This window comes from Canis lupus, chromosome 17 (assembly GCF_048164855.1).
Source record: "Canis lupus baileyi chromosome 17, mCanLup2.hap1, whole genome shotgun sequence".
Taxonomy (NCBI): Eukaryota; Metazoa; Chordata; class Mammalia; order Carnivora; family Canidae; genus Canis; species Canis lupus.
Genome location: NC_132854.1, coordinates 60,990,982 through 61,017,425, shown reverse-complemented (window position 1 = coordinate 61,017,425; position 26,444 = coordinate 60,990,982). Strand labels below are relative to the sequence as shown.

Here is a 26,444-nt window from a genome sequence, read left to right as displayed (position 1 = left end):
TGCACGCGCACTCTCCCTCTCTCAAATAAAAATAAATCTTTTTTAAAAAAGTATACGTTCACATTTTCTATTTATGGCCACAGTCCTTAACATCTGTATAGGGCCTGCCAGTATACGAAATGTTTTCACATACATTATGCAAAACAATAAAAAATCAATTTCAGAAGAGGATCAAAGAGTGCCCCAGAACTAGTGTCATGATGTTGAGCCCTCTTTCCAGAAGCACTGGCATCTAAGGAAAGAGTTGGGAGAAAACTAGAGGGAAAGAAGGATTGACTGAAAGAGAAGGGACAAGGAAAAGTTGGAGGGACAAGACAGTTATTGAAGAATTAGAAAAGCAGCCTGAATGAAGGCACGCAGAACCCTAAGACTTCAGAGCACTGCATCGCTGAACCCTCAGAATAATCCCACAGGGCAAGTATTCTTTTAATTCCTGTTTATAGCTGCGAAGGTCATCACACCACTGGCAGTGGCAGCACTAAGGGTCAAATCCAACTTTCCCTGACTTGAGCCCCAGGCCCCAACATTGCCACAAAGCCTCCAGAGAGGGGGTAGGGAGGGATAAATGCCCTGCCTAATTTACCAGTATCTGCCTTTATTTTATATATTTACCGTGTATAACATCAGGATCCCTTATAAAATCTGTCTTAATATTTAGCATACATGCTTTCTCCTTCCATCCCCACCTAATTTTTTAAAAATATGGGCTTTCTGGATATCTTCCCATTTTTTCTACTTCTTCTTCCAAATACCCAAAAACCTCAAACTGCTGGCTTCACAAAAGGGAAGCACTGCCTTTTAGATTTAGAGGAAGATAGAAAGCTGCATCTCATACGCGGTTTCCTCACATGGGCGTCCCGCTCATGGCCTTGCCCAGACGACCTTAGCAGAAGTGGGCAGAGCAAGGAGCCCGTAGAGGGGAAATAGAGGGGAATTCGAGGCTTGGCACAGCTACAGCTCCCCAGTGTGTCAAGAGAAGACAGCAATCTGGACTTTTATGTGAAATCCAGATTTTTAAACTTGGCTATCAATTCAAACTTCCAGAAACATTGCATAGGATCAACATCCGCCTGAGGGTGAACTCAACCCATCAGTTGTGGGCTTCTAATGACCAGGCTTCCAACTGAGAACAGCTCAGTTAGACTTACATCCCTACCTCAATTGTTCCCCATGGAATACATGGAAGCTGCAGCCCTTAACCTCCAAGAGACCGGTGGGGACAATGGACACACCATTTCAGGACATTGACAAACGGACAGAGTAAGCAGCCTATGAAGGAGCACGCAGCCAGCAGCCACATGTATCTCCTGACTACTGGCTTTCGGGGCGCAAGTTTGGGAAGTGGCAATAAAAAAAAAAAATCAGAGTAACATTACCCTTCCATATCTAGAAAAGAGAAACAAGGGCTCAGAACTATATGAACGCACACAAACACATATTCAATAGCCTTGCCTTTGTGTATCCAGGGTGACTTAAAATAGTCAAGCCTTAATGGAACCATAGCAACGGGAAAATTCTCCCTACTTAGAGGCATAGTGGTATCATAAAAAACACAACTCTCCTTTATTCCGCACCATCTAAGCTCCCAGTACAAAGCCAAGTGCTACAGGAATGTCAGCTCATGTAAACCTCCCAAAAACTCCAGGAGGACTCATTATGCCCAACGTACAGATGTGGATACTGAAACTCTGAAATCCAAGACGTCTGGGATGTCTTGGGAAAGAGCCAAGCATCTGGAGCCCAGTGATGCCGTCTTATTCGCTCACCGACCAGTCCCAGAGACGTACTACCTACCGCAGACACATCACAGGAAGCCGTCAAGAACAACTCATTAGCTACAGTAACTCCAAGTGTAGAACTAGTATCAAAAGAAGCCCATAGTAGGCCCTGTTGATGATGATAACTTAATTTTGTGATAAAGGTAGTTTCACAAAGATATACAAAAGGAAGTAGAAGGACCATTCAATAAATGATGTTGAAATAATCAACAGCAAATTTCAGAAAAATCCTTTACATTCCTCAATTTATACCATCCAACAAAATACATTCCAAACAAGTCAAGAAGTTACTTTTTCACCAAATTATGTAATCAGGATAAACACAAAAGACGCATATGCAATGACTCCCTGGGTTAAGAAAAGTACTTCCCAAGATTAGAATGATAGAAGGAAGTTCACTAAAACAGAGGACAGATGGTTCAATTAAAAGGAAATGTCTTCTGTGTAAAAAACACAGAGAGGGTAAGGCAACTACCTGGATAAACAACAGACTCAGGCTAAGGTCCACACCCGTCTGTGGAGGACGCCCACGAGAGCCGCGCAGAGGAGCCAGGAGCCGTCAGGGGAGAAACGGACAAAGGGCAGGAGCAGACAATTCACAAAATGAAAAATAACAAGTAAACAAGTAAAATACAAAATATTCAGGGGGCCCCTCGGGGGCTCAGTCGGTTGGGCATCAGACTTGGCTCGGATCATGATCTCAGGGTCATGGGATCAAGCCCCATGTCAGGCTCTGTGCTCAGTACAGAGTCGGCTTGAGATTCTCTCTCCCTCTCCCTCCCAGTCTGCTCCTCCCTCACTGTCTGTCTCTCTCTCTGTAAAATAATAAATATATAAAATATTTAAAAAATTTTTTTCCACCAACCAAAACATAAACACCAAGGAAGCAAGGCCCAAGAAACCAGTGGGGATGATGGACACACTGTTTCAGGATAACACAGCCCACGGAAAGAGGAAAAAGCCTGCAAAGGGGAACGCGGTGGCCAGCAAGCATACACGTCTCTCCACCCCCGGCCTTCAGGCGGCATGTCTGGGAGGTGGCTGTTTGCAGAGCAAAGTGACGGAGTAATCCCACTCTCACAGAAAAGACTATCAAGTAAGTTATCAGGAATTTTAAAATGAGAATATCCATAGCTGATCAGTAGTGGCAAAACTAATATTCTAATATTGCAAATTAATATTATAAAGTGGCACAAACATTTTGGAAGGCACTATGGTAACCTTCTAATTTCTTCTAAAGAAATAATCCAAAAATCTGGGAGAAGAAACAGCTGTCTGCCTAACACTTTTCATCCTAACGGATTATCAGTACCCTGAGAGCAGGGTGCCTTGCTCACGAAGGGCCAAGCACATACAGTATAAGCGTCACTTAAATATGAGGGCAAACCGAAGGAAAAGAAAAAGATACAACCATTTAAAACGATGGCTAAGGACTAGGTGGATGGTGGCGTGATTTTAAGTGGGGGCAAAAATAATAAAAGTATGTGATTACAGCCATATTTTTGAAAGCTGCATTAGCAAAACTTCTAGAAGTAAATACATATAAAACATTAGCAGTCACGGTGCTATGAGGTTTGTGAGTGATTATTTTTTATTATGGTTATATTACCTTTATTTAAAATGTAAACAGACTCCAGAGGAATTATTATAGTTATTTAAAATACAAATTAATCCTCAGAAATTGAGGAAAAGATAAAAGATATAACAGCAAGGGTGCCCGTCTGGCTTAGTCCGCAGAGTGTCAACTCTTTACTGGGGAGAGACCCAGAGAGACAGGTGGAGACCCAGGCAGGGGGGAAGCAGGCTCCGTGTGGGACCTGACGGGGACTCGGTCTGGGACCCGGGGGCACGGCGTGAGCCCGAGGCAGACACTCAGCCACAGAGACCCCTGGGCGCCCTGAGGATGCAACTCTTGATCTCGGGGTTGTGAGTTCGAGCCCCACGTTGGGTTTAGAGGTCACTTAAAATAAAAAGTTTAAGAACGTAACAACAAATGGAAAAAGCGTCGAATCCCCAAGTAGCTTCACATTAAAGGTGAGAAGCTAAGGAGAGCAACTGAGCAGGAAGGTGCAGGGCAGGGAGGCGGGGAGCTGAGCTCTGGCGTCTGGACGAGGATGTGTCCTGGGTCCTGGGCTCCGGGCTGCCAACAGGTGAGTGTGGCCAGGAAGCCGGGCGCTGTGGGCCCTGCCGGGGGGCCTCCTGCAGCCAGGTGGGCGCTGGCCTGGGGGGGGGGCAGGGGCAGTTAGACATCTACTGCCAGGGGCCTGGGGGGCAGTTGGACACCTACTGCCAGCAGGGTGGGACGTGGGGGGCAGTTAGACAGCTCCATCCAGCAACCAGGGGGCGGTTAGACACCTCCTGCCCATGGTGGGGGGGGGGTTGTTAGACTCCTCCCGGCAGCTTCCGGAGAACCAAGGCCTCCTCTCACGGGGGCCAACCTCGGGCACCCCCCGTGCCTGCAGTGAGGTCGGGTGCGCTGGTTCGCGGGGTCCCGTGAACAGTCACGGGCGGGTCCACGGCGGAGGCCACAGGTCACACGGAGGCCCGCGCCGGCCGGGTCTGTACACGCGTGTGCGGGACTGCGGGTCCGCGCTGCCCATGACCGTGCTGCAGACCCCGGGGCAGTCCGCAGCCGGGCCGCTCAGCCGTCAGCCACCGGACCCCGGGCCCACCCACCGGACCCCAGGCCCACCCACCGGACCCCGGGCCCACCCACGGGTCTCCGGGCCCACCCACCAGACCCTGGGCCCACCCAGCAGCGGGAGCCTGCAGGCCCCAGGTGGCGGGGCGGCGCCTGACCCTTCAGGGGGGACACGGCCGCCCTCCCTGGCCTGCAGACACTCACCCCGCCCCGCCGTCCAGGCACCCCGGACTGACAGCGGGTGAGCGCCCCGCGGCCCTGGCTGCAGGGAGAACCGAGGAAGGCCCGGCCCCGGCAGCCCGGCTCAGGCTCCCAGGCCCAGCCCTCCCGCAGAGCCCCGGAGGCCGGGGCACAGAGCGGCACAGAGCAGCCCACCCTGCCAGCACCTGGCAGGGGATCTCTTTTCTTCTTTGGTCTCATTTGCTAGTTTCTTACACCCCTGAATTCATTTTTCATTATTTTTTTTTTAATAGGCTCCATGCCCAGAGTGGAGCTTGAACTCACGACCCTGAGATCAAGACCTGAGCTGAGATCAAGTCAGAGGCTTGGGACACCTGGGTGGTTCAGGGGTTGAGCGTCTGCCTCGGGCTCAGGCCGTGACCCCGGGGTCCTGGGATCAAGTCCCACATCAGAGGGAGCCTGCTTCTCCCTCTGCCTGTGTCTCTGCCTCTCTCTGTGTCTCTCAGAAATAAATAAACAAAATCTTTAAAAAAGGAAATAAAAGAGACACTTAACCAACTGAGCCACCCAAGAGCGCCTCAATTTTTACTAATGACTAAATGCAGTGTTTGGATGAGGAGGCCCACTACCCTTAAAAAAAAAAAAGTAATGAGACTGCTTAAAGTTGCAGGAGCAGTTATTTTTTCTGTGTTAAGAAACTTTTTAAGTTAATTGTGGCATCTCCTTCAAGATCTATTGAAATAAAAATAAACAAGTTTTATCCCCTTTTGAATTCCTTCTATTCTGATTCTGTAGAGAAGAAAAGCTTGGCTTGATGGCCACTTTCTTTTCAGGTAAGTATATGTCGTATACAATCTAAGTTATTGTTACAGATACCAACTGATCACCACTTGAAATAATCTTAAATCGCAATTTATTGATTTCTAAATGACACTGTTTTAATTTCCCCAAAACTGTTAACTTTTTAATGACCTCAAGATGATTCTCAACGACAAATAGAAAATGTTTCTCTCTCAAAGCCAAATTCAACGTGAAAACACAGACAGGGAAAGATGCTCTACAAGGAAAAGCAGTATTTCCTTTTTAACAAGTTTGATTTGGTTTGCTTGGAAAAGATCAGCTCTCTAAAGCCTTGTCTAGCTACTAACATCCTATGATTTTTACCTATTTTTCTTTTTCAAAGTTTGGTTAACACATGAGGTCTAAGATTACTGGCCAGGATTTCACAATCCAAGAATCAATCATTTTCGGAGGGTCAGAATTTTCCATTGTCCTGCGATATCCAGGTGAATGTGCCCTGATTAAGATCTTCGAGGTCCTGGACAGAATCTGGTTTAAGTGCATACATTAAGTGGAAAATTCAGAACTATCAGGAGCTCTGGGGTCACTGGGAGCTAAGCCTCCTCCAGTAAGCCTCCTTAAACAAGCTTTCCCTTAGTGATCCTTTCTTAAAAAGTCAATCTGTATTCTGACCTTTAGAGACATAGAGGCAGCCTGTTTCCGGACAGATTTGCTGGCATAAAGACTGCCTCATGCTCTGAGTTCAGCTTAAAGGTCTAATTTTCAACCATCACATGGGGTAAATTCCCATTTTGGGACCTTGAAACCAGCAATTATTACCACCAAGCAATGAGTCTCAAGTGCAGAGCTAAAAGTTTATTAATTTTATGCCATTAAGTAGAGACCGGACACGCACAAATTCTTTTAGATGGCTTCTAATTCTGTCCACTTTACCAACCTCATATCATCACTCTTAAGAATTCAACTTTCAGAACTATGCTTGCACTGTGGGAAACCTCTGATTTGCATTTTCAAGCATATTTTTTGGATGCAAGTGTTATGAATTATGTGGTGCATAAAAACTACCAGGAACTCAGCTGAATTGAGCCAAGGTCTAAGTATTAGTGAAACAATGGTCTCTCTTTTTTTTTTTTAAGATTTTATTTATTTATTCATGAAAGACACAGAGAGAGAGAGAGATTGAAGCAGAGGGAGAAACAGGCCCCATGTAGAAAGCCCCACCCGGGACAGGATCCAGGGACTGGATCCCGGGACTCTAGGACCACGCCCTGGGCAGAAGGCAGGCGCCAAACCACTCAGCCACCCCGGGATCCCGAAACAATGGTTTCAAACAGAGAACTGAGATACTACAATTTCACAATAAGAACCAATGGTGAATCCACCAACAGCATGAGGATTTATAAAACAAAATGAAATTTTAACATATCTGCTCAAGAAATAGTCAAGTAGTCATGACCACTTAGAACCAAGTGGTTTAGAATTTTAAAGAAAGAAAGAAAGAAAGAAAGAAAGAAAGAAAGAAAGAAAGAAAGAAAGAAAGAAAGAAAGAAAGAAAAAAAGGAAAAGGAAAAGGAAAAGACCAGCCTTAGAGATTAAAAACAAAAACAGAACCCCACCCCTTCGCCCTCCCAGCCCCAACCCCAGCTGGCCCGCCGTCCTGGCTGAGCAAGCTGCTGGTTTCGGTCACTCAGTCCAAAGGTCTTTGCTTTATCTCCGCAATCACCACCTCAGGCCCCTTTCATTCCAAACCCATGGCTGATCCGCCGCTCTACTCCTTCCAAGAACAAGTACACTGCCTGGTGCTAGGCACCAGGGACCAGATCCCTTCATCTTGAGATAAAAATCTGACTCTTTTACCTTGGGGGGGGGGGGGCTGTCTGCCCCAGGGGATTACAGGGAACACTGCTAATAGCCCGATGCATAAACTGGCCCTGAATAAAATGAGAATATAAGGTAGCTGCTCCCCCACACTCCCTTCCCCATTACCCTCATCCCCAACAGTGCCCTCCCACCCACCCCCAACACCCACGACCATAGCCTTGGATCTTTTTACCCAGAAAAGAATTGCAAATTCTTGTGCCCAGAATTTTTGGAAAGTTTCACTCGCCGCGGTCACTCCTCTGGAGACACTTTTCCAGATTTCTCAAATCACTCAGAGCTGAGTTCCGAATTCAAGCTGACTGGCTCCTGAATCTATACTCTTAACCAGTCCATTCTAGGGCTTCTCGGTGAATGAGTTTTCTTTTCCCTGCCTCCACCTACAAAGCTTTCTTTAACCCTCCCCTTTTCACATGAACTCCTACTCATCCTGCAAGACCCATCTGTAGGAGCGCTGCTTTTCCCTAAGCGCCGTGAGCTGAGATTCTTCAGGAACCCCAGAGAATGCTGTTTGCACCTGTCTTCAGTGCATCTCCTTACACTGAGATAAAAACAGACCCCCGTTACCCACTGCAAAGGTACAGACTCCTAGTAAAAGAACGACTTCCTCTAGCGGCCCAATAGTAACTACCTAGAGTCCCCAAAACCGTCTGCATGAATGCCCAGATTGTTGATTTGTGTTCAAACAGGACACAAAGAACACATAAACCTAAACATGGGGTTGAGTCCCACCTGGAGAGAGGTCTCTCCTGGCCTTCGTCACGCAGAAGGGGTAGCCCCGATCAAGGGTCCCCGGGAAGCTAGACTAGATATCAGTGTTAACCCAAATCTGGCTGAGATGTCTGTATGAAGGTCCTAAGCACCAAATGGCTTCCACTCAGAAAAGACAGTCCAGAAGGCGGCAGGGACACGAGGGACCCACAGTACCAAAGGGGGTGTGCCCCCCGCCCCCCCGACAGAAGCCAGCTCTGTGGGAAGCAAAGACAGACCCAGAAATGGAAATGGGGAGTTCTGAGAACAAGTTCTGTCATTTGACAGCACCAGGAATCTAACCTCTCCCCTCAGACTGTGTTTCTATTTCTTAGGGCCCCTCACAGGTCCTTCCCCCAAATCCAGGAAAGCTCCAAGCTGTCCTAACTGTGCTAAGATGAAATGAGGGGGAGGCTTTTTACTGACTCTTTGGCCTGAAGTTTAGAATATTATCAACCCACTACCGACAGCAGCAGTAGGATGAAAATGGTAATCCAAGTGAAAGAATCCTCAGAAAGAAGAGAAAATGTAAGGGGCAGTAAGGTCTGTGGAATCCGGCCACATCCCTATCCCAAAATCTCTGCCCTATCCCCAAATCCTCTTTTCTTTGTTTTTTAAAAATTGTATGTATTTATTCATGAGAGACACAGAGACCCAGGCAGAGGGAGGAGCAGGCTCCCTTTGGGGACCCCGGGATTACGCCCTGAGCCGAGGGCAGACACTCAAACCCTGAGCCATCCAGGGCCCCACCCCACAAATTCTCTTTTCAATACTAAATCTCAGAGGTTGTGGTTTCGTCTTACTATCTTCTAAAACTTTTCCCTCACCACATTGTATCTTAAAAGGGTCTTGCCATTTCACCAATGTGGTACGCACAAGTGCTCAGAACACAAGAGAAACTTAAATGTGTGTTGGTGAAATGAATGAAGCAATGCATGGACTTTCTAAGTTTTAAGACATCCTGAAGACCACCCAGTCCAGTCCTCCTCCCACAAGTGCACGTCTGTCCACACACGGCTTTAATAGGTTGTCATAAAAGCCAATCAGCAAATACCAACTAAATGCCTACGATAGTTAAGATGCTGTGCTTTTAGGAACAACAACAGAAATATATGGGTCACTGATACAACAAATGTTTGGGGGGCCCCCATGTGTCAGACACTTTGCTACAGGCCCTAAAGATGCTACAAGGAGTACGCCACATGTAGCACCTTAGGGAAATTATGGAGAGGATGAATGGACCATAAGTAACTATAATACTACTTAAAATAGAAAATGTTAAGGGTTTTCAAAGGTTAGATAAAGGCTACCTGGAGTCAGAGGTCAAAAAGGGAAACCAGGTTCCAAAGAACTTCCGGGACACTGCCATTTGGGATAGGACATTCTTTGTGATTTAACCTTAGAGTTCAGGAATGAAAACTATTAGTTTCTAGCTGAAGTGGTTAATGGAAATGGCTTTGTAGGTTTTGATGAAAATCAATATTCTATCTTCATATCTTTAGCATTATGTCAAATGGAACCGACAGTGATTCTGAAAAGAATACAGATCAATTCTCTTTTAATGGAAACCATCACCAAAACTACTCTAAATAACAAAGTTATTGTCACCTGTGAGTATGGAAACACAGATTTGTCAATCTGAGTACTGATAAAATCTATGTAAAGAATAATTCTTGTCTTACGGGTGGGCCTTATTTAACAGTAATTTGATAATTCCTATTATTTACATCATAAACTAGAAAAGTGAAAATCTGGCTACTATATAGCTACACATCACATTTCTTTTGTCCTATAAACAAATGAAATTTATCTTCCAGTTTCTTTCAGACACCTGGGACACCTGGGTGGCTCAGTGGTTTAGCACTGCCTTCAGCCCAGGGCGTGACCCTGGGGTCCTGATATCAAGTTCTGCATTCGGGCTCCCTGCATGGAGCCTGCTTCTCCCTCTGCCTGTGTCTCTGCCACTCTCTGTCTCTCATGAATAAATAAATAAAATATTTTTTTAAAAAGACATGCTACTTCTGCTTTTCCAAACACCTTGAAATGCATCTCACTAAAGCTGTTTCCTTCTAGGGAAACACACTAAAATGGGAATCAGGAGACTTGAGCCAGGCCTGGCTTCACCACCTGCTACCTGAATTTGGGCAGGTAAATTCTCTGGCCTAAATTTTCGAATCCATAAAATGAAGCCATTAGAGCAAATACCCGCTAAGATCCCTCTGAACTCTAAAAAGAAAACAAAAAAAAAAAAAAAAAAGAGAGAAATCCTAAAAACTTACCTCTACTCTCAAACTATCAACAAAAGCAAAAAATTTCAAAACTAATGTTAAAGGACCTTAAGTTTAACTACCTTTCTCCTTCTTTTACTTGAGTCAACAAACTTATTTATGAATTTCCTACAGCAGGTAGGTTAAGCGGTTTCCTACAGTTATATACGGGGAAACTGACACCAATATATCCCTTTAGAAACAATTCTGTAACAAAACATTTCTAGGTTCAGAAGCAATCCCCTAAATGGAATTTTGCCTCTATCAAAAAATTAAACACTCATAAACTTCTTTGAGAATTTCAAAAGGTTTTTAATCCATGTTCTCCATTTCTCCATTTCTGCAACATATTTTTTCTGTTCGTTGTTGGTGGGGAGGGAGCATTGGCCTATGTTTACAATTTTACAATTTTCCCTACTGGATTTAGGAAATGAATCCAGCACCTTCTGGCCATTTGTAGGGAGTAGGATGCAGACAAGCACATGTGCCTGATATACTCATCCCAGTGGCACTGAAGAACCTATCATATGAATACACCTAGCAGGCAAATTTTTTCGATGTAGGTATGTATGCAAAGTGCATACACTGGGGAAATGACTATAAGGACAGAAACGAACACGTTACTGCTTTCCCCCTGCCTGCAAGTGTACCAGTCACAGAGAAAAAATCTCTCTAGCTCAGCATAAAGAACTGACATTAAGGGATCCCTGGGTGGCGCAGCGGTTTGGCGCCTGCCTTTGGCCCAGGGCGCGATCCTGGAGACCCGGGATCGAATCCCACGTCGGGCTCCCGGTGCATGGAGCCTGCTTCTCCCTCTGCCTGTGTCTCTGCCTCTCTCTCTCTGTGACTATCATAAATAAAAAAAAAGTCTTTAAAAAAAAAAAAAACTGACATTAAGAAAACCTACCTCCTGTTTTAAGTAAAAGCCCCAAGTCCTATACCTCGACGCTGCTGCATTTTTCAGAACGTTAGTGGGTACCACTGAAACAACAGTTCCAGATAAACGCCGTGAGCACTATATTCAAGCATCAGTCCCATGGAAATCTGCTGTCATCAGCTTAATTTCTGCATATTAAATGAATTCCGTTAAAGCGCAAATGCTACTACTGGCTGAAAAACAAAGGGAACGTAGGAAAGGCAGAACAACCCGCTTCACTTCTGCAAATTAAGTAAAATTAAGCAAAAAAAAAAAAAGAAAGGAAGCGAGCAAAGGGAAGGAACTCCGAGCTGTCTGCAGCAGTGGTCCCTCGCAAGTTCTGGTGCTTCCCCTCCAAGACACCGGAGGAGGAGAGCAAAGAAGACAAGGCGCCTCTCCTTCCGGGAGTCAGACTCCGCACAGCTTGCAGTATTCGCCGAATTCGCTGTGAGGTGCGCAGGGGAGCGGGGGGCGGGGGGCGGTGGGGTCCGCGCGGGGGGCGGCGCGGGCCTGCGCGGGCGGCAACCGGGGCACCGCGGCGCTCCGGGCGCGAGCAGCCTCCGGCGCGCACCTGCAGGGGCCCCCCGCCCCCCGCCCCCCGCAGGGCCGCCCCGGGTCCAGGGCCCCGCGCCCGGCCACCCGCTCCGGGCTCCGCGCTCCGGGCTCCGCGCTCCGGGCTCCGGGCCCCGCTCCCCCGCCCCGCGCCGCCCCGCCCCGCCCCGCCGCAGGCCCGGCCCGCACGCAGACCCCGGGGCCGCCGGGCCGTCGAGCCTCCCCGCGTGCAGGGCGGCGGCGCACCTGTCCTCCGACACGCTGATGACGCCCTCCTCCTTGGGCACGAGCACCGCCATGTTCACCACCTCCTGGGACCCCTCGACCCGCTGCAGCAGGATGGGCTTGCGGGTCAGCGGCTGCGGCTGCACCTCCGCCGCCATCGGGGGACGCGGCGCGCCGCGGGGCCGGGCCGGGGCGACGGGGCGGGCACGGGCGGAGACGGCGACTCGGGCTGACGGGGGCCGCGCCCCGGGACCGACTCCGCGCCCCCGGCTCGGGGCACCGAGACCGCCGCGACCCGGCTGCGAGCCGGCGCCACCGCCGGCGGGGGGCGGGGCCGGGGCCGGGGGCGGGGCCTGCGGGAGGGGCGGGGCCGGGAGGGCGGGGCCTGCCGCGGGGGCGGCCGCCGGTGGGCGCGAGGGCGGCTGCTCTTCCGGAAGAGCGGTGGGGGAGGAGCGGAAACCCCGGGCAGGAGGCGGGGCGGGGCGGGGGGGCCCCACGCGCGTGCGCCGGCCCGCTAGCCCCGCCCCCCGCGGCCCCGTCGCCGTCAGGCCCGCCCCCGGGACGCATGCGCTGTCCGTTACCTGCGGGCTCCGCGACTCGTCACCTTCCACGTCAGGGGCTCAGTCCCCGCCCTTTTGCTGTCCCGGGAGCGCGCGGCAAACACCCCCGGGAACGCGCTTGCCACGTGCCCCGCCCCCTCCGGAGTCCCCGCCAAGGGGGCGGACGCGGGGCGGGGTCAGCGCGCCAGGGCGAGGCCGGAAAGCAGCCGCCCGCAGGCAGGAAGGCGGAACGCGGTGGGACGTGACCGGGCATGCGCGCTGCTTAGCTGTCGCGAGCGGCCTCTAAGAGCAGCGGGCCGCGGCTGCGGGCACGGGCTGCTCCCAGCGTGCACCGGGGCCAGCCCGAGGGCTCCTGGGAGTTGTAGTTCTCCGGGGCCTCCTCGCCCTTCGCCTGGAACGACCTATCGCCCACCTGGCGGCCGGGCCGAGCCGGCAGGCGGTCCCTACCCGCTGGGCTCAGGCCGCTGCCTGCGACTGTGCAGCCCGGAGATGGAGACCGGAGAGAATCCCTCGCGCAGGCGTCTTCGAGGGCGTTGAGACGCCGTCTGCGCTGTGATCCGTGCGGTTTCCTTCAATGACCTTAGCGGTGCGGGGTCACTGTGGCTCCCCGGGGCCCGCGCCCCCGACCTGCCGCGGCTCCCATCCCGGGTCCAGCCTTTGCAGCTTGCTGCAGGGACAAGGGGGAGCGTTACCGAGGTCACTGCGGAGTGCTGGGTGCCTGGCGCCAGGGCTCCTTGCACGATGACCCTCCCCGACCTGTGGGACCAGGCTCGGGGGGTCCCAACAGCCCCGCCAGGGCCGGGCCTCCTGGAAGCGCGTGTCCAGAGGCAGCATGCTGCAAAGCACCTGTCTCGCTACCGCGGCCCATCTCTGCGGAAGTTCTGCGAGGCGCTTGAAAGGGAGACCGGTGTTTCCCAGTTTGGGGACCTGGAACGAGGCGTTCCACTTCTCCGAGCCTCAGGTTCCGCATCCCTTAAGTGGAAAATAGTAATACCTACCATGGGTGTCACGTGAGACCTACAAAAGAGATTTTAAGTGTCTTCATGCACAATAGATGCTGTAGGATTCGAGCGATTGGGACATGGACATATTGGGGGGGGGAGTCATTTTTCAGCTACCACTGTGTGGAATCAGGTACTATTCTTAGGCTCCTGACTCTCCTCCTATCCACTGCTGACCTCCAAACCCCTTTATGTACTGCTGCTCCACTCCGTCACTTACCTGTTCAGTAGGTGTTCCGAACATCCCGGAAGAGATCTGTAAATCCACTGCATCAGTCACACGGTGGTTTAGAACTCAGTTCCTAAGCGTCATCCTTGATTCTTATCTTCTCCTCCCAGCTCTTGTCCAAACCATGAACGAGCCCTATCTGCATGCGCTACCTCCAAAGTAGATTTTAATTTTCCCACTCAGACGCCTGGGTGGCTCAGTGGTTGAGCATCAAGCTTTGTCTCAGGCCGTGACCCCAGGGTCCTGGAATCGAGTCCCACATCGGGTTCTCTCTGCGTGTGTCTCTCATGAATAAATAAATAAAATCTTATTTTATTTTTTTAACATTTTATTTATTTATTCATGAGAGAGAGAGAGAGAGAGGCAGAGACACAGGCAGAGGGAGAAGCAGGCTCCTCACAGGGAGCCCAATGTGGGACTCAATCCCAGGTCTCCAGGATCACGCCCTGAGCCAAAGGCAGATGCTCAACCACTGAGCCACCCAGGTGTCCCAATAAAATCTTTAAAAAAAAAATCTTTAGGGGATCCCTGGGTGGTGCAGCGGTTTGGCGCCTGCCTTTGGCCCAGGGCGCGGTCCTGGATATCCGGGATTGAATCCCACGTCAGGCTCCCGGTGCATGGAGCCTGCTTCTCCCTCTGCCTGTGTCTCTGCCTTTCTCTCTCTCTCTCTGTGTGCCTATCATACATAAATAAAAGTTAAAAATAAATAAATAAATAAATAAATAAATAAATAAATAAATAAATAATAATAAATCTTTATTTTCCCACTTACATCACCTCTACCCCAGTCCACGTCACCATATGCTCTGGCCTCTGCCACCACAGTAACCTAACTGCTTTCCCTGCTGCTTCTCTTGAACGCTTACCCCATTCAGCCCAACCCCAACCCATCCAATCCATTTTTATTAAAGTGGCCAGAGGATTTTGCTTGAAAATATAAACCAGATCATATTACTGCTCTGCTTAAAATTTGTCAGTGCTTACCATTGCACCTGAGATAAAATGCTTCTCCAGCCTCACACTCTCTAAGACTTGACTTGCAAAGTCCCAGAAACACCAACCTTCTTCCTGCTGCTGGCCTTTGCAGTGTCTGCCTCTAGATACTTTCTTCTTTTTTTTTTTTTTTAAGATTTTATTTATTTATTCATGAGAGACACAGAGAGAGGCAGAGACACAGCCAGAGGAAGAAGCAGGCTTCCTGTGGGGACCCCGACGCAGGACTCGATCCCGGGACTCCAGGATCACGCCCTGGGTTGAAGGCAGGCCCTAAACTGCTGAGCCACCCAGGGGTCCCCAAGATACTTTCTTCTCACCACCCAGTCTTTACTCCAGTGTTAGCTCCTTAAAGAGTGTGAACCTCCCACCACTCGTGTACCCTACCTCTTCATAACACTCACTGTCCTATCACCCTGTTCTGTTTTCCGGTCTTCACTTCTACCCCAAATAATCTTTACTACTTATTTATCTCTTAATTCTCCCTCTTGTAGAAGAGAAACCCAGGAGAGAAAGGACCTTATCTGCCTTTCATCATTGTATTCCCAGCCCCTAGAATAGTCCCTGGCAAATGGAGTATTTGTCAAATGAATAAATAGAAAAAAAGAGAAGCGGGTCTGAATTTAAGTCTTTCCCATTAGAACATAATGGAAAGACTGGAATCTGGCCCTTGCCCTAATTCCTAGGATGGGATGATCCTTGGGAGAAGACACACAATAGGCAGATGAAAATATCAATATGGTAAAGCCAACAGGTGAATAATTGGTATCCAAGAGAAGGGCCTAGTGTGCGATTATCCCTTCTCTTCCTGGCAGCAGGCACAAGGGCCCCCTCAGCAGCAAGGTTTTGTGGCTCTGACGCCTGGCTGCACATTAGAATGCCTTGGGAACCATCTCTGAATGACTAAATTTGGTTTTCTGGAAGTTTGGCCTGAGAATATGAATATTTATAAAGTTTCAGGTGATTCTAAAGCAGGTAACCCTTGGTTTCTAGTCTCATCTGGGAAGCCCAGACCTAGGAACCCAATGGAAGGGCACAGAAAAATGATGAGTGGTACAGAGGGCTGGGCCTCCAATCATGGGGCACATCTCCCCTTCCCTTTTTCTTCCTCAGCATGAGGGACTAGCCAGGCTGCTTGCTCTACCACTGGTAATATCTAGTGCTTCTGATCAGAGCGTTGTCTCTTTTTGTGTGGTCCATCGAGTGGCAAAAAAAAAAAAAAAAAGCACAAGACTTTTGCAAAGCTCTTCCCTTGATCTTCCTCTCCGTTCCTCTCTAGCCTGGGCAGGCTGGGGTTAACAATAGGCTTTCATATATGCAAAGGTCTGAAGTAAGGCTCATCTATGTACAAGAGCATCTATGAACCTGTTTGAATGTGTAGATACATATTCTTTAAAGCAGTTTTAGATTCACAGTAAAATTGACCTGAAAGTAGTGTCCTGGCTTATCTATATCCCCCACCAGAGTGGCACATGCCTTACAATCAATGCACCTGCACTGATACATCTTTCCCACCCAAAGCCCATAGTTTACCTCAGGTTCACTCTTGGTGTTGTATATTCTGTGCCTTTGGACAAACGTATAATGTATCATGTATCCCTGTATATTCTATAATACCATATAGAATATAGTTTCACTGCCCTAAACATCCTCTGTCCTCTGCCTATCCATCCCTCCGTCCCCAAGCCCCTGGCAGTCACTGATCTTTTTATTGTTCCCATAGTTTTGCCTTTTCCAGAATGTCATGTAATCGGAATCACGCTGCTCTAAATTTTCTGCATCCAATAGGGTTGAATAGAATGCACGGAGGAATGAAATGGAGCCTACAAGGGATGAATATGGCTCGGACATATATACACGTAGGACTTCCAGATCGGCTTCTTTCATTTACTAGTATGCTTTTAAGTTTCCTCCATGGCCTTTGGCTCATTTGGGTTTAGTGCTGAGTAATATTCCATTGTCTGTATGTATCATAGTTCGTCTCTCCATTCACCTACTACTGAAGGCCATGTTGGATACTTCCAAGTTTGGGCAATTATAAATAAAGCTGTGATAAATATCCGTGTTCAGGTTTTTGTGTGGGTACAAATTTCCAGTTCCTTTGGGTAAATACCAAAGAGCCTGATTGCTGGATCGTGTGGTAAGAGTGTATTTATTTTTATAAGAAGCTGCCAATCTGTCTTCTAAAGTGTCTTCCCACCAGTTAGGTTCATCTGTATTTCAGAAGAAAATTAATTCTCCTGGGCTTTTCTGCAGAGGAACTAAGAAGGCAGAGTAGAATGAAGTAGGAGTGGAAATGAGCCTTAGGGAAATGGCGGCAGGTGAAACAGTGAAAGAAAAGAGAGAAGGAGGAAGAGACTTTATGTTTCTGTTCCTTCTTTGCTTTGTCTTGACTAAGAACTCTCATGCCACTGCAGCCCCACCCGTACACCGGCCCCCACCCGTACAGCGAGATCAGGTGAGAGGCAGGGGCTGGGACTGTGCTCCTTAGAAAATCCAGAGGAGAGCAGAGGAACCCCAAGTGCATTTTGTCAAGAAGTGGCTCTACGACCCCTGTCACTTCGTAGTTCTCAAAAAGTGTTTATTGGCAGAAAGCATACATGGAAACCTAAACCCCTCAGTTTACCCGTCCAAGGTCTTAGATCTATTAGACCCTTGGTTTAGCTTCAGGAAAGTCAGACCTATTCACACTTTTATAGACACTGTCTTCATTCACTCTCTCTTCCAGCAAATCAGTGGCTGCTGCATTCCGGGGAGTGAGCGAGGTACTGGATGGACCCTTGTGAGTCAAGGGCAGAGCTCAGTTTGGCTCAGACCCCGATTTCATCATTGGACGGTCACTGGCTCTGGGCAAGTAGCAAAGAGGAGTCGATGTGAGAAGATCTGGGTTTAAAAATAAAGGTCAGGGGGATCCCTGGGTGGCTCAGCAGTTTCGTGCCTGCTTTTGGCCCAGGGCGCGATCCTGGGGTCCCGGGATCGAGTCCCGCGTCGGGCTCCCCGCATGGAGCCTGCTTCTCCCTCTGCCTGTGTCTCTGCCTCTCTCTCTCTCTCTCCATGTCTATCATAAATAAATAAAAATAAATTTAAAATAAAATTTAAAAAAATAAAAATAAAGGTCAGGACTATGCCCAGGTTCTGCTGTGGTCAGTTTTGCTCTAAATCTCCTGCCTCAAATAAGGTTAAATAGAATGTATGAAGGAATTAAATGGGGCCTCTGAGGAATGAATGTTGCTCAGACAAAATACTGAGATGGGAGGAGCAGTGAAATAAATTGCCATCTAGGCAAAATGATGAATCCACTTGGAGGGGTGCGGCCTCTGAGTCTCTTAAATAACCACCGTGACTTTACTAAGGACTGAACATTTTGTATTTTGTGGCAACTTTTGGGGAATACTGCATTTTTCTCTTTTTTTTTAATGTTTTATTTCTCTTTTTTCTTTTTTTTAGACTGTATTTATTCATGAGAGACCCAGAGAGAGAGGCAGAGACCCAGACAGGGAGAAGCAGGCTCCCTGCGGGGAGCCGGACGTGGGACTCGATCCCGGGACCCCAGGGTCACGCCCTGAGCCCAAGGCAGATGCTCCACCACGGAGCCACCCAGGAGTCCCAGGTACCACATTTTTCTACATGGGGCTGTTGTCAATTCCACTTTCCACGTAAAATCATAGACATGAGGAAAAGAAGTGATTCTGTAAACAAAGAACGAGAACGTCTTTATCTCAAAGGCCTTGACCGAAGGTCGTGGTTAACGACCAAGATTCTAATGTTGCCGCTGGAGTCCTGGAAGAATTGTATCTGAAACTGCTTCTCCCCCTGCCCGTGTCTCTCATGAATGAATGAATAAATTCTTAAAAAAAAAAAAAAAAAATTCCTAAAGAGAAAGAGACCAAGATGTGAACAATAGGCCGAATGGTAGAACCCAAATTTTGTCCTCCTACATTAAATCCCTGAAGAATTTCACGGGCTTCTTCCAAAACATACATTTTTTTTTACCTCCAGGGTATGAAATCCTAAAGAACATATATCCTATATCGTACGTTCGCAGATTAAGTATTTTCGAAAAGCTGATCCTCTTTCGAAGTCGGTGCAGGAGAGGAGCTAGAAGCCGCACCCCGGACAGAAGGAGGAGCGAAGCGGACGGTGGTGTAGTGGTGTGGCTTCCTCGCTGCTCGCCCTGCCCCGCTCTCTCCAGGCCATCCTTCTCAGTGCCACCAGAGTAATCTTTCTGAAACTTGGGTTACTCCCTGGCAGAGCCTAGAACCTTCGGGAAGGTTCCACGTCTCCAGAATTGAAAGCACCTTCATTCATCTGGCTCAGGCCTCCCTCTGCAATCCCTCTCCCACGGACACCCCCTCGACCTCGCCCCCCTACACTGCACGGGCCCAGCGGCATCGGCCCCAAGTAACGTGAAATCCTGCTTCATCTTTTAAACACCGAGGGACTGCCGGCGGCCACCGCACTGGGCCCGGTTCAGTCATGCCAGCGGCTTCCTTTCTCTGCCGTCGCCTTAGTCCCATGTGACATCTTTGTCTTCTGGTTGGCTCTCCTGGAGGTAACAAAGTAGAAGCCGGCGGCTCTCAGGTTTAGACGCTTTTTCTTCCATCCGATTGCATGTCTTCCCCCCCCATCAAGCCACAATCCTGGAGTTCTCTCTGGTTGGACACACCCAGCCCTGACCTGACGTCCCCGAGGAATGCCGTGTGGGCGACATGCTCCTCTGAGACCCCGCTATAAGGGAAGAGTGGTTTACGCTGCCTGGCTAAGGCCAGTCAAGACCCATCCTTGTTGCTGAGAGTAAGGTCCATTATGCTCCCCCCATGGCTGGGAAATTTGGAGGGAAGGAAAGAATGGATGCAGAATAGGCACCTTCAGACCCCAAACTACTTACAATTCTCTAAGCCATTTGTCCCGTGGTTTAGCTCTCTGCCCTCTTTCTGGAAAGTTTTTTCCCACTTCATCTGTCTAGTAAATTCTTACTGTGCCCTCAATTCCAGGCCAAGCGTTTCACCATCCGTAAGATCTTTTGGGATCACTCACCCCAAAGAGGGGATTAGGTCCCTCTCTACACCATTCTTAGACCAAGTACCAACTCAATTTATTGCCTTTCTCATTGTTCATCAATTATTTGTTTGATAGATTTGTCTCCCTCCAATAGATCTTTAACTTATTGAGTACAGAACCCCTATCTTTTTTAATCCTTCCTCTTGACATTTATAGAATGACCAGAGCATAGACAAGTATTCTTTATTTTTTTTAAAGATTTTATGTATTTATTCATGAGAGACAGAGAGAGAGAGAGGCAGAGACACAGGCAGAGGGAGAAGCAGGCTCCACGCAGGGAGCCCCACGTGGGACTCAATCCAGGGTCTCCAGGATCACACCCTGGGCTGCAGGCGGGGCTAAACCTCTGAGCCACCCAGTCGTCCCAACGAGTATCCTTTAAATAAATTCTGAGTTTGGTTAATTCTATTGGAGATTGATCACCACCTGTTGGTCACCACCTGTTGATCACCACGCCATGTGCTCTGCGCGCAGGTGTGACCTCCTGCGATGTCTAAGGAAATGAAGTGATCATCACTGTCAGCAGTTGCTTCTAATACCCCTACTCTTGGTAGGGCACAGTGTGTGTGGCCAGGGAAGCTAATAACGAACCCACAAATGATAAGTTCTCTGCCAATAATAACGCTGATGGTGATGATGCAAATAGTCTGGAGGACCCTGGGAGTCCAAGATGACAAGACCTTCACTGCACCAGATGCCAGTAGCTTTCCTTGGAGTCGCAAAAGCAGCAGAAGACAGGCTCTATGACCTCGGGGAAGTCACATGTCAGTGTAACAGCTAGAGGCTATTAATAGTGTACGATCCTGTAGTATAAATTATACGTGTGTGACGGCGCTGCAGCAACAGTATTTGGCTGATTACAGAGGGAGTGATCCGGGTGGAATGATATTAGCCAGGAAGGGTTCTTGCAGGGGTGAGTCACAGGTTTTTGAACCAGGGGCTGATATGATGTAGATGGCACTCAAAACTATTGTCTTAGCAACTATGTAGAGATGAGCCGAGATGGGAAAGCACAAATCAGGGAGACCAGGTAGGAGGCAGGAATGCAAAAGAGGTGATGGGCACCCGGACTGGTGTGTGGGCTGTGAAATAGAGCTGGAATGGCTTAGAGAAGGCATTGCAGTGGGTTGCATAACAGCGTGGGCTTTGCAGACAAACTGATCTGGGCTCCGATCCTGGCTCTACCACCGACTCGCTGTGTTACTTGGGTAACTAACCTACCTGCTGAAGGTCTGTCCCTTCGTCTACAAAACGCACGTGTGGACACTTGTCGTTTTTGCTGGCTAGTATTTTAACATCCTTCCAAATTTGAGTGAATCCCAACCTAGGTGCGAAGACACAGAGGACGCTGCTCTTCAGCTGGCCCCCGGCATCTAGGACACAGGCACGTGCTCCGAGCAGGACCAGTTGATGCTCACCCACCTCTCCGTTCTGGGGAACAGTGATGCAAAGACTCGGTGGCCAGTTTGAAGATATTTGAGCCCTCTGTGTCGAGATTAGAATCTGGGGGTATGGGCCTGCCTGGCTGGCTCAGTCGGTAGAGCATGCAATTCTTTTTTTTTTTTTTTTTTTTTAATATTTATTCATGAGAGACACAGAGAGAGGCAGAGACACAGGCAGGGGGAGAAGCAGGCTCCACAGTGAGCCCGGTGCGGGGCTCGATCCCAGGACTGGGATCATGCCCTGAGCCCAAGGCAGATGCTCAACCATTGAGCCACCCGGGCGTCCCTAGAGCATGCAATTCTTGATCTCAGGGGTGTGAGCTCAGGCCTCACGTAGTGCTTACTTTAAAAAAAAAAAAAAAAGAATCCAGAGGAGGCATGATGGGGCACGTCCTTGGAAACTGTGACTGAGGTAGGACGTTCGCTCTGTGCTCTGCTTCTTCCCTTGGTTCCCCCCCAAACCCTGTCCTCTACCTTCCCGTGGATCCTGTGAATTGCCTGACATCTTTTCCAGTTACTTCCTTTTCCACTTCAGTTACCTGCTATTTGCTTTCAAGAACCTTGACTAGAACAAGTCCTCACAGGACCATTTTGGGGGCGGGACAATGTGTATCGGGCCCTTTACCCAAGACGTGTCATGAGAAAGCCCTGACTAAACCATTGCTTTAAGAGAACACAAGGAAAATGAGGGAAAAGTGACCGACTTTGATAGCTGTCTGGATGTGGAGGAGGACGAAGGAGGGAAAACGGGCACGGTAACAAGCTCACACCCCCGTCCTCCACGCCCTTGCTCTGCCTCCCCCGAGGATCTGGGAGCCAACAGCAGGATGAGCTGCGTGAAAGAGGGCCAGACGTTCACGGCAAGATACCCACCTCTCAGCGTGTCGACAGAACAAGGTATGTTACTGACGTGACACAGTCTGAACTTGTTGGGCTGGCGCACAGGCTCTTCATAACCCCGTTGGAACCTGCCCGTCCGGCCCTGATGATGCCACGCCCTGGGAAGCTCCGATGCCACGCTCAGGCCCCGCTGCGGGGTGTCCAAGAGCACACGGTGTTGTGCCGAGCTGCGCTGCCTCTGCACCCCGTATTCTCTGTGCCTGGAGTGTCCTTCTGATCCTCCCTCCACTTGAACTCAGGACGTGGTTGCAGCTGTCGTCCTGGACGAGGCCCTTCCTAACTCCCTTCAGGCAATGCCGTCTGCTCCTCCCTCGGGCTCCTGCAGAACTCTGTTCAGGGCTCCCTGCTAGTGGGGTCTTGATGTCTGCCTGCACCACCCTGTGTGGCCCCAGACCCCAAGGACCGTAGCTCAGCTATCCGTGCATCGCCGTTGCCTGACAATGTCAGGCCTGAAGACACTACTTCACAGCCTCGCTGTTGAATAACCAGAATTTCTATTGTGTGGTTGGAGCTAGAAGGGTACATCTGTAAGGGGCGCCCGGGTGGCTCAGTGGGTCGAGCACCCGGCCCCTGATTACAGCTCAGGTCATGCTCTCGGGATGGTGGGATCGAGCCCCAAGTCGGGCTCCGTGCTCAGCCGGGAGTCTACTTGGGATTCTCTTCCTCAAAAAAATTAATTAATTAATTCATTCATTCATTAAAAATTAAAAAAAAAAGATTCTCTTCCTCTGTCTCAGTGCTCTCTCTCCTTCTCTCTTAAATATATAAATCTTAAAAAAAAAAAAAAGAATATATCTATAAGATAGTGTGATTTGGGAATCCACACCCAGAAGTCAGTCTTGTTCATTATTTGTGTATGTATTAAATAATAAATAGTGTCCTTTGAACTTCCCAGCTACTAAAGGGCCGAGTTCTGTCTTGGCTCACTCCGTACCAGTAGGGCCTTGCACCGGGGTGGGGGTGGGGGCCGCAAAGGTGTTGGAATCCTTTGGAGGCGCCGCTTTGATGTAACTGAAGCAATGCTGCCAGGGTGCCGAGGGGCTGGGCTGGGGGGCCGGGGGCCGGGCCCACAGCCCTGGTTAGGTTTTCCCGTAGATCCTTTCAGGCTCGGATTCCCCGTGACTCAACCACCTCACCTTTCCCGAGGAGAAACCACTAATGAAAAGGATCATTTCCCTTGGCAGTTCCCCCAAGGGAGGCCTAAGCATAGGCTTCCTGAGGGACGCAGCCATGAGGCCAAGATTTAGTTTTTTTCTTCTGTGGCGCTTGGAAATTATTCTCTATTTTCCGAAAAGATTTCAGAGATTTTGCTTTTAATTTACGTTTGAGTAAGGAATACTGTGTGTGTACTCAAAGCTCAGAAGCCTGCAGTGCAGTGTCCCCCTCGCCCCCGCCTGCCGCCTTGCCCGGCCGGCCTCTCCCGGGGGCGACCAAAGCTGCTGCTCTCTTCTGTTCTTCCAGAGACACCGTATATGCCTTTAGGACGTGGTTTGCGTTTCCTCCTGCCCTTTACACGCGCGTTAGGTCAGTCCACACGGTTCTGCGCCTTGGCCTTTATTCACCAGAGGGTTGAGGGGGGAGCTCCCGGCCTAGCGGGACAGATCGGTGCCGGCCGCCCGGCCCGGGCCTCTCCGCCGCAGGGCACCCCGAGGCCTAGAGACAGCTCCCCTGTGCGTGAGCCTGGGGTCCCCTCTCCGGCTTCCCGTCTAGCTTAGTAACAGTTCAGCAATAATTATTTTAAACCTCCTTTCAAGGGCCGCCTGGGGGCTCAGGGGTTGAGCATCTGCCTTAGGCCCAGGCCATGACCCCGGGGTCCTGGGATCGAGTCCCGCATCGGGTCCCCGCAGGGAGCTGCTTCTCCCCCGGCCTGGGTCTCCGCCTCTCTCTGTGTCACTCAAGAATAAGTAAATAAAATCTTTAAAAATAATTAAATAAGCAAGCCTCCTTTCCACCCTCCTCCCCAGCCTCGCCTTCCTCGTTCTCAGAAATAAGCTGCCTCCCTCCCTCGCCGAGAAAGCACCTGTCAGATGGGGTTCCTGCCACGTCGTGGTGTCACCTGTGCCCTGCAGTCCCCGGGCTCTGCTTCCCCCAAGCCTGCCTGGGAAGCAGATGGCAGCTTGGCCGCCGGCGGGGGACAGGGCGTCGCTGGCTTAGGGTGCAGCGGGGCGGCCTGCAGCAGCCCAAGCTCTGGGCGGGAGCACCCAGGGCGGTCCCCGCAACGCCGGCACGGGAACTGGGGAGCGGTGGCCACTCAGTGCAGGTTTGCTCAGTAGATGCATCTGTGGGTGACATGTGCGCGTGCTGTTAGGACGAGTGTCGCCGCGACCACGCCTCCTCGGCCTGGCGGGTGTCGCCGAAGCGCCTCTGCCCCTGGAGCCCCGAGACACCGGGTTCTGGCCCAGGGATGCAGGAACCTGTACCCGTGTCACCGTCGTGTCCCTGTGTCACGCTGTGTCCCTGCCATGTCCCCGTGTCTCTGCTGTGTCCCCATGTCACACCATGTCCCTGCGCCGGGAAGGGGCCCTGCTCTTTCCTGGGCTGAGGGTGAGGCCTCGTGTGACGTGTGTCCGGAGCTACTGACCCCGTGCAGTCAGCCGGGGGGCCGGTGGCCTGGCCCAAGCACAGGACAGCACAGGGCCTGGGCCGCCTGTTGTCCAGGGCCAGCGAGTGCGTGTCTGCTGGGCAGACCAACCGGCCACAGCTCGAAGGTTAGGTCCCCGCCTCCCCAGGCGGTCCCAGGCCATCGGGAAACACAGAGTGACCGAGGAGGCGGGCCCCTGCTGCCCCGCAGATAGCACGTGACAGTGGTGTCAGCTGCTGCCAGGCCCAGGTCGGCTGTCCCCTCGCCGTCCCCACCGCCACAGCCACCAAGGGCAAGTGTCCACAGGGGTGGAGCCAAGGGTCTTGGCGCCGCCACTTCTGACCCGTACCGGGTGGCCCACAGCTTGCTTGCCCTCCAAGACCGAATCAAAATTTTGTATTTATCATTTTTGTTTCCACGGGGTTTAATGACTACCTGTGGGTTGACTGAATGTCTTGCCGTTAATAAGCTCTGGAACCTTCAGTGACTTCTATTACGTTTTCCAGGCTTCATCATCCTTGTCGATGCAATAAAGTTTGACTGTCGGATTTTTCAAATTATTATTATTTTCTTGAATGTTTTATTTAAATTTGATTTGCCAACATATAGCATATCACCCAGTGCTCATCCCGCCAAGTGCCCGTCACCCAGTCACTCCCACCCCCGCCCTCCTCCCCTTCTACCACCCCTAGTTCCTTCCCCAGAGTCAGGAGTCTCTCCTGTTCTGTCTCCCTTTCTGATATTTCCCACCCATTGTCTCTCCTTTCCCCTTTATTCCCTTTCACTATTTATATTCCCCAAATGAATGAGACCATATAATGTTTGCCCTTCTCCGACTGACTCACTTCACTCAGTGTCACTCCCTCCAGGTCCCTCCACGTCGAAGCAAATGGTGGGTATTTGTCGTTTCTAATGGCTGAGGAATATCCCACTGTATACAGAGACCACAGCTTCTCTATCCATCATCTGTCGATGGACACCGAGTCTCCTTCCACAGTGTGGCTATTGTGGACATTGCTGCTGTGAACATTGGGGTGCAGGTGTCCTGCCGTTTCACTGCATCTGTATCTTTGGGGTAAATCCCCAGCAGTGCAATTGTGGGGTCGTAGGGCAGGTCTATTTTTAACTCTCTGAGGAACCTCCACACAGTTTTCCAGAGTGGCTGCACCAGGTCACATTCCCACCAACAGTGCAAGAGGGTTCCCCTTTCTTCACATCATCTCCAACATCTGTTGTGTCCCATCTTGTTAATGTTCCCCATTCTCACTGGGGTAAGGTGGGATCTCATCGTGGTTTTGATTTGTGTTTCCCCGACGGCAGGTGACATGGAGCATTTCCTCCTGTGCTTGGTGGCCGTGTCTGTGCCTTCCTTTCTTTTTTTTTTAAAGATTTATTTATTCATTTATGATATATATATATAGAGAGAGAGAAAGAGAGAGAGAGAGAGAGAGAGGTAGAGACACAGGCAAGAGAGAAGCAGGCTCCATGCAGGGAGCCCCACGTGGGACTCGATCCCGGGACTCCAGGATCACACCCTGGGCCAAAGGCAGGCGCTAAACCGCTGCGCCACCCAGGGATCCCTGTCTGTGTCTTCCTTGGAGAAAGGTCTGCTCGTGTCTTCTGCCACTATTGACTGGATTGTTTCTTGGGTTCCAAATTATTTTTCAACAGTTTGAGCCCTTTCTTCAA

At 50.0% G+C, this 26,444-nt stretch overlaps 1 protein-coding gene and 1 long non-coding RNA gene across 6 annotated transcripts in view; one reads left to right on the top strand and one right to left on the bottom strand.

The window, feature by feature from the left end:
- The window catches only part of WDFY2 (WD repeat and FYVE domain containing 2), a 162,222-nt gene extending 149,516 nt beyond the window's left edge, over positions 1-12,706 (bottom strand). The window contains exon 1 of one of the 4 annotated variants that reach the window (XM_072783236.1): positions 12,570-12,706. Coding sequence is in view for 3 of the 4 variants with exons in the window: in XM_072783235.1 (XP_072639336.1) it covers positions 12,010-12,146 (137 nt within the window). In the remaining variant the exon portion in view is untranslated. Of the gene's footprint in view, positions 1-12,009; positions 12,309-12,569 lie in introns of those variants that run through there. The other 3 variants (XM_072783235.1, XM_072783238.1, XM_072783234.1) reach the window with 3 other exon arrangements.
- Positions 11,305-25,578, top strand: LOC140608235 (uncharacterized). Of its 2 annotated transcripts, XR_012010267.1 has the most exons (4): positions 11,305-11,663; positions 17,500-17,672; positions 18,219-18,381; positions 18,771-25,578. It is a non-coding gene; the product is annotated as an uncharacterized lncRNA (long non-coding RNA). The 2 variants fall into 2 exon arrangements; XR_012010266.1 differs by having other exon boundaries at positions 11,319-11,663; positions 18,219-25,578.
- The last annotated feature ends 866 nt before the right edge of the window (positions 25,579-26,444 follow it).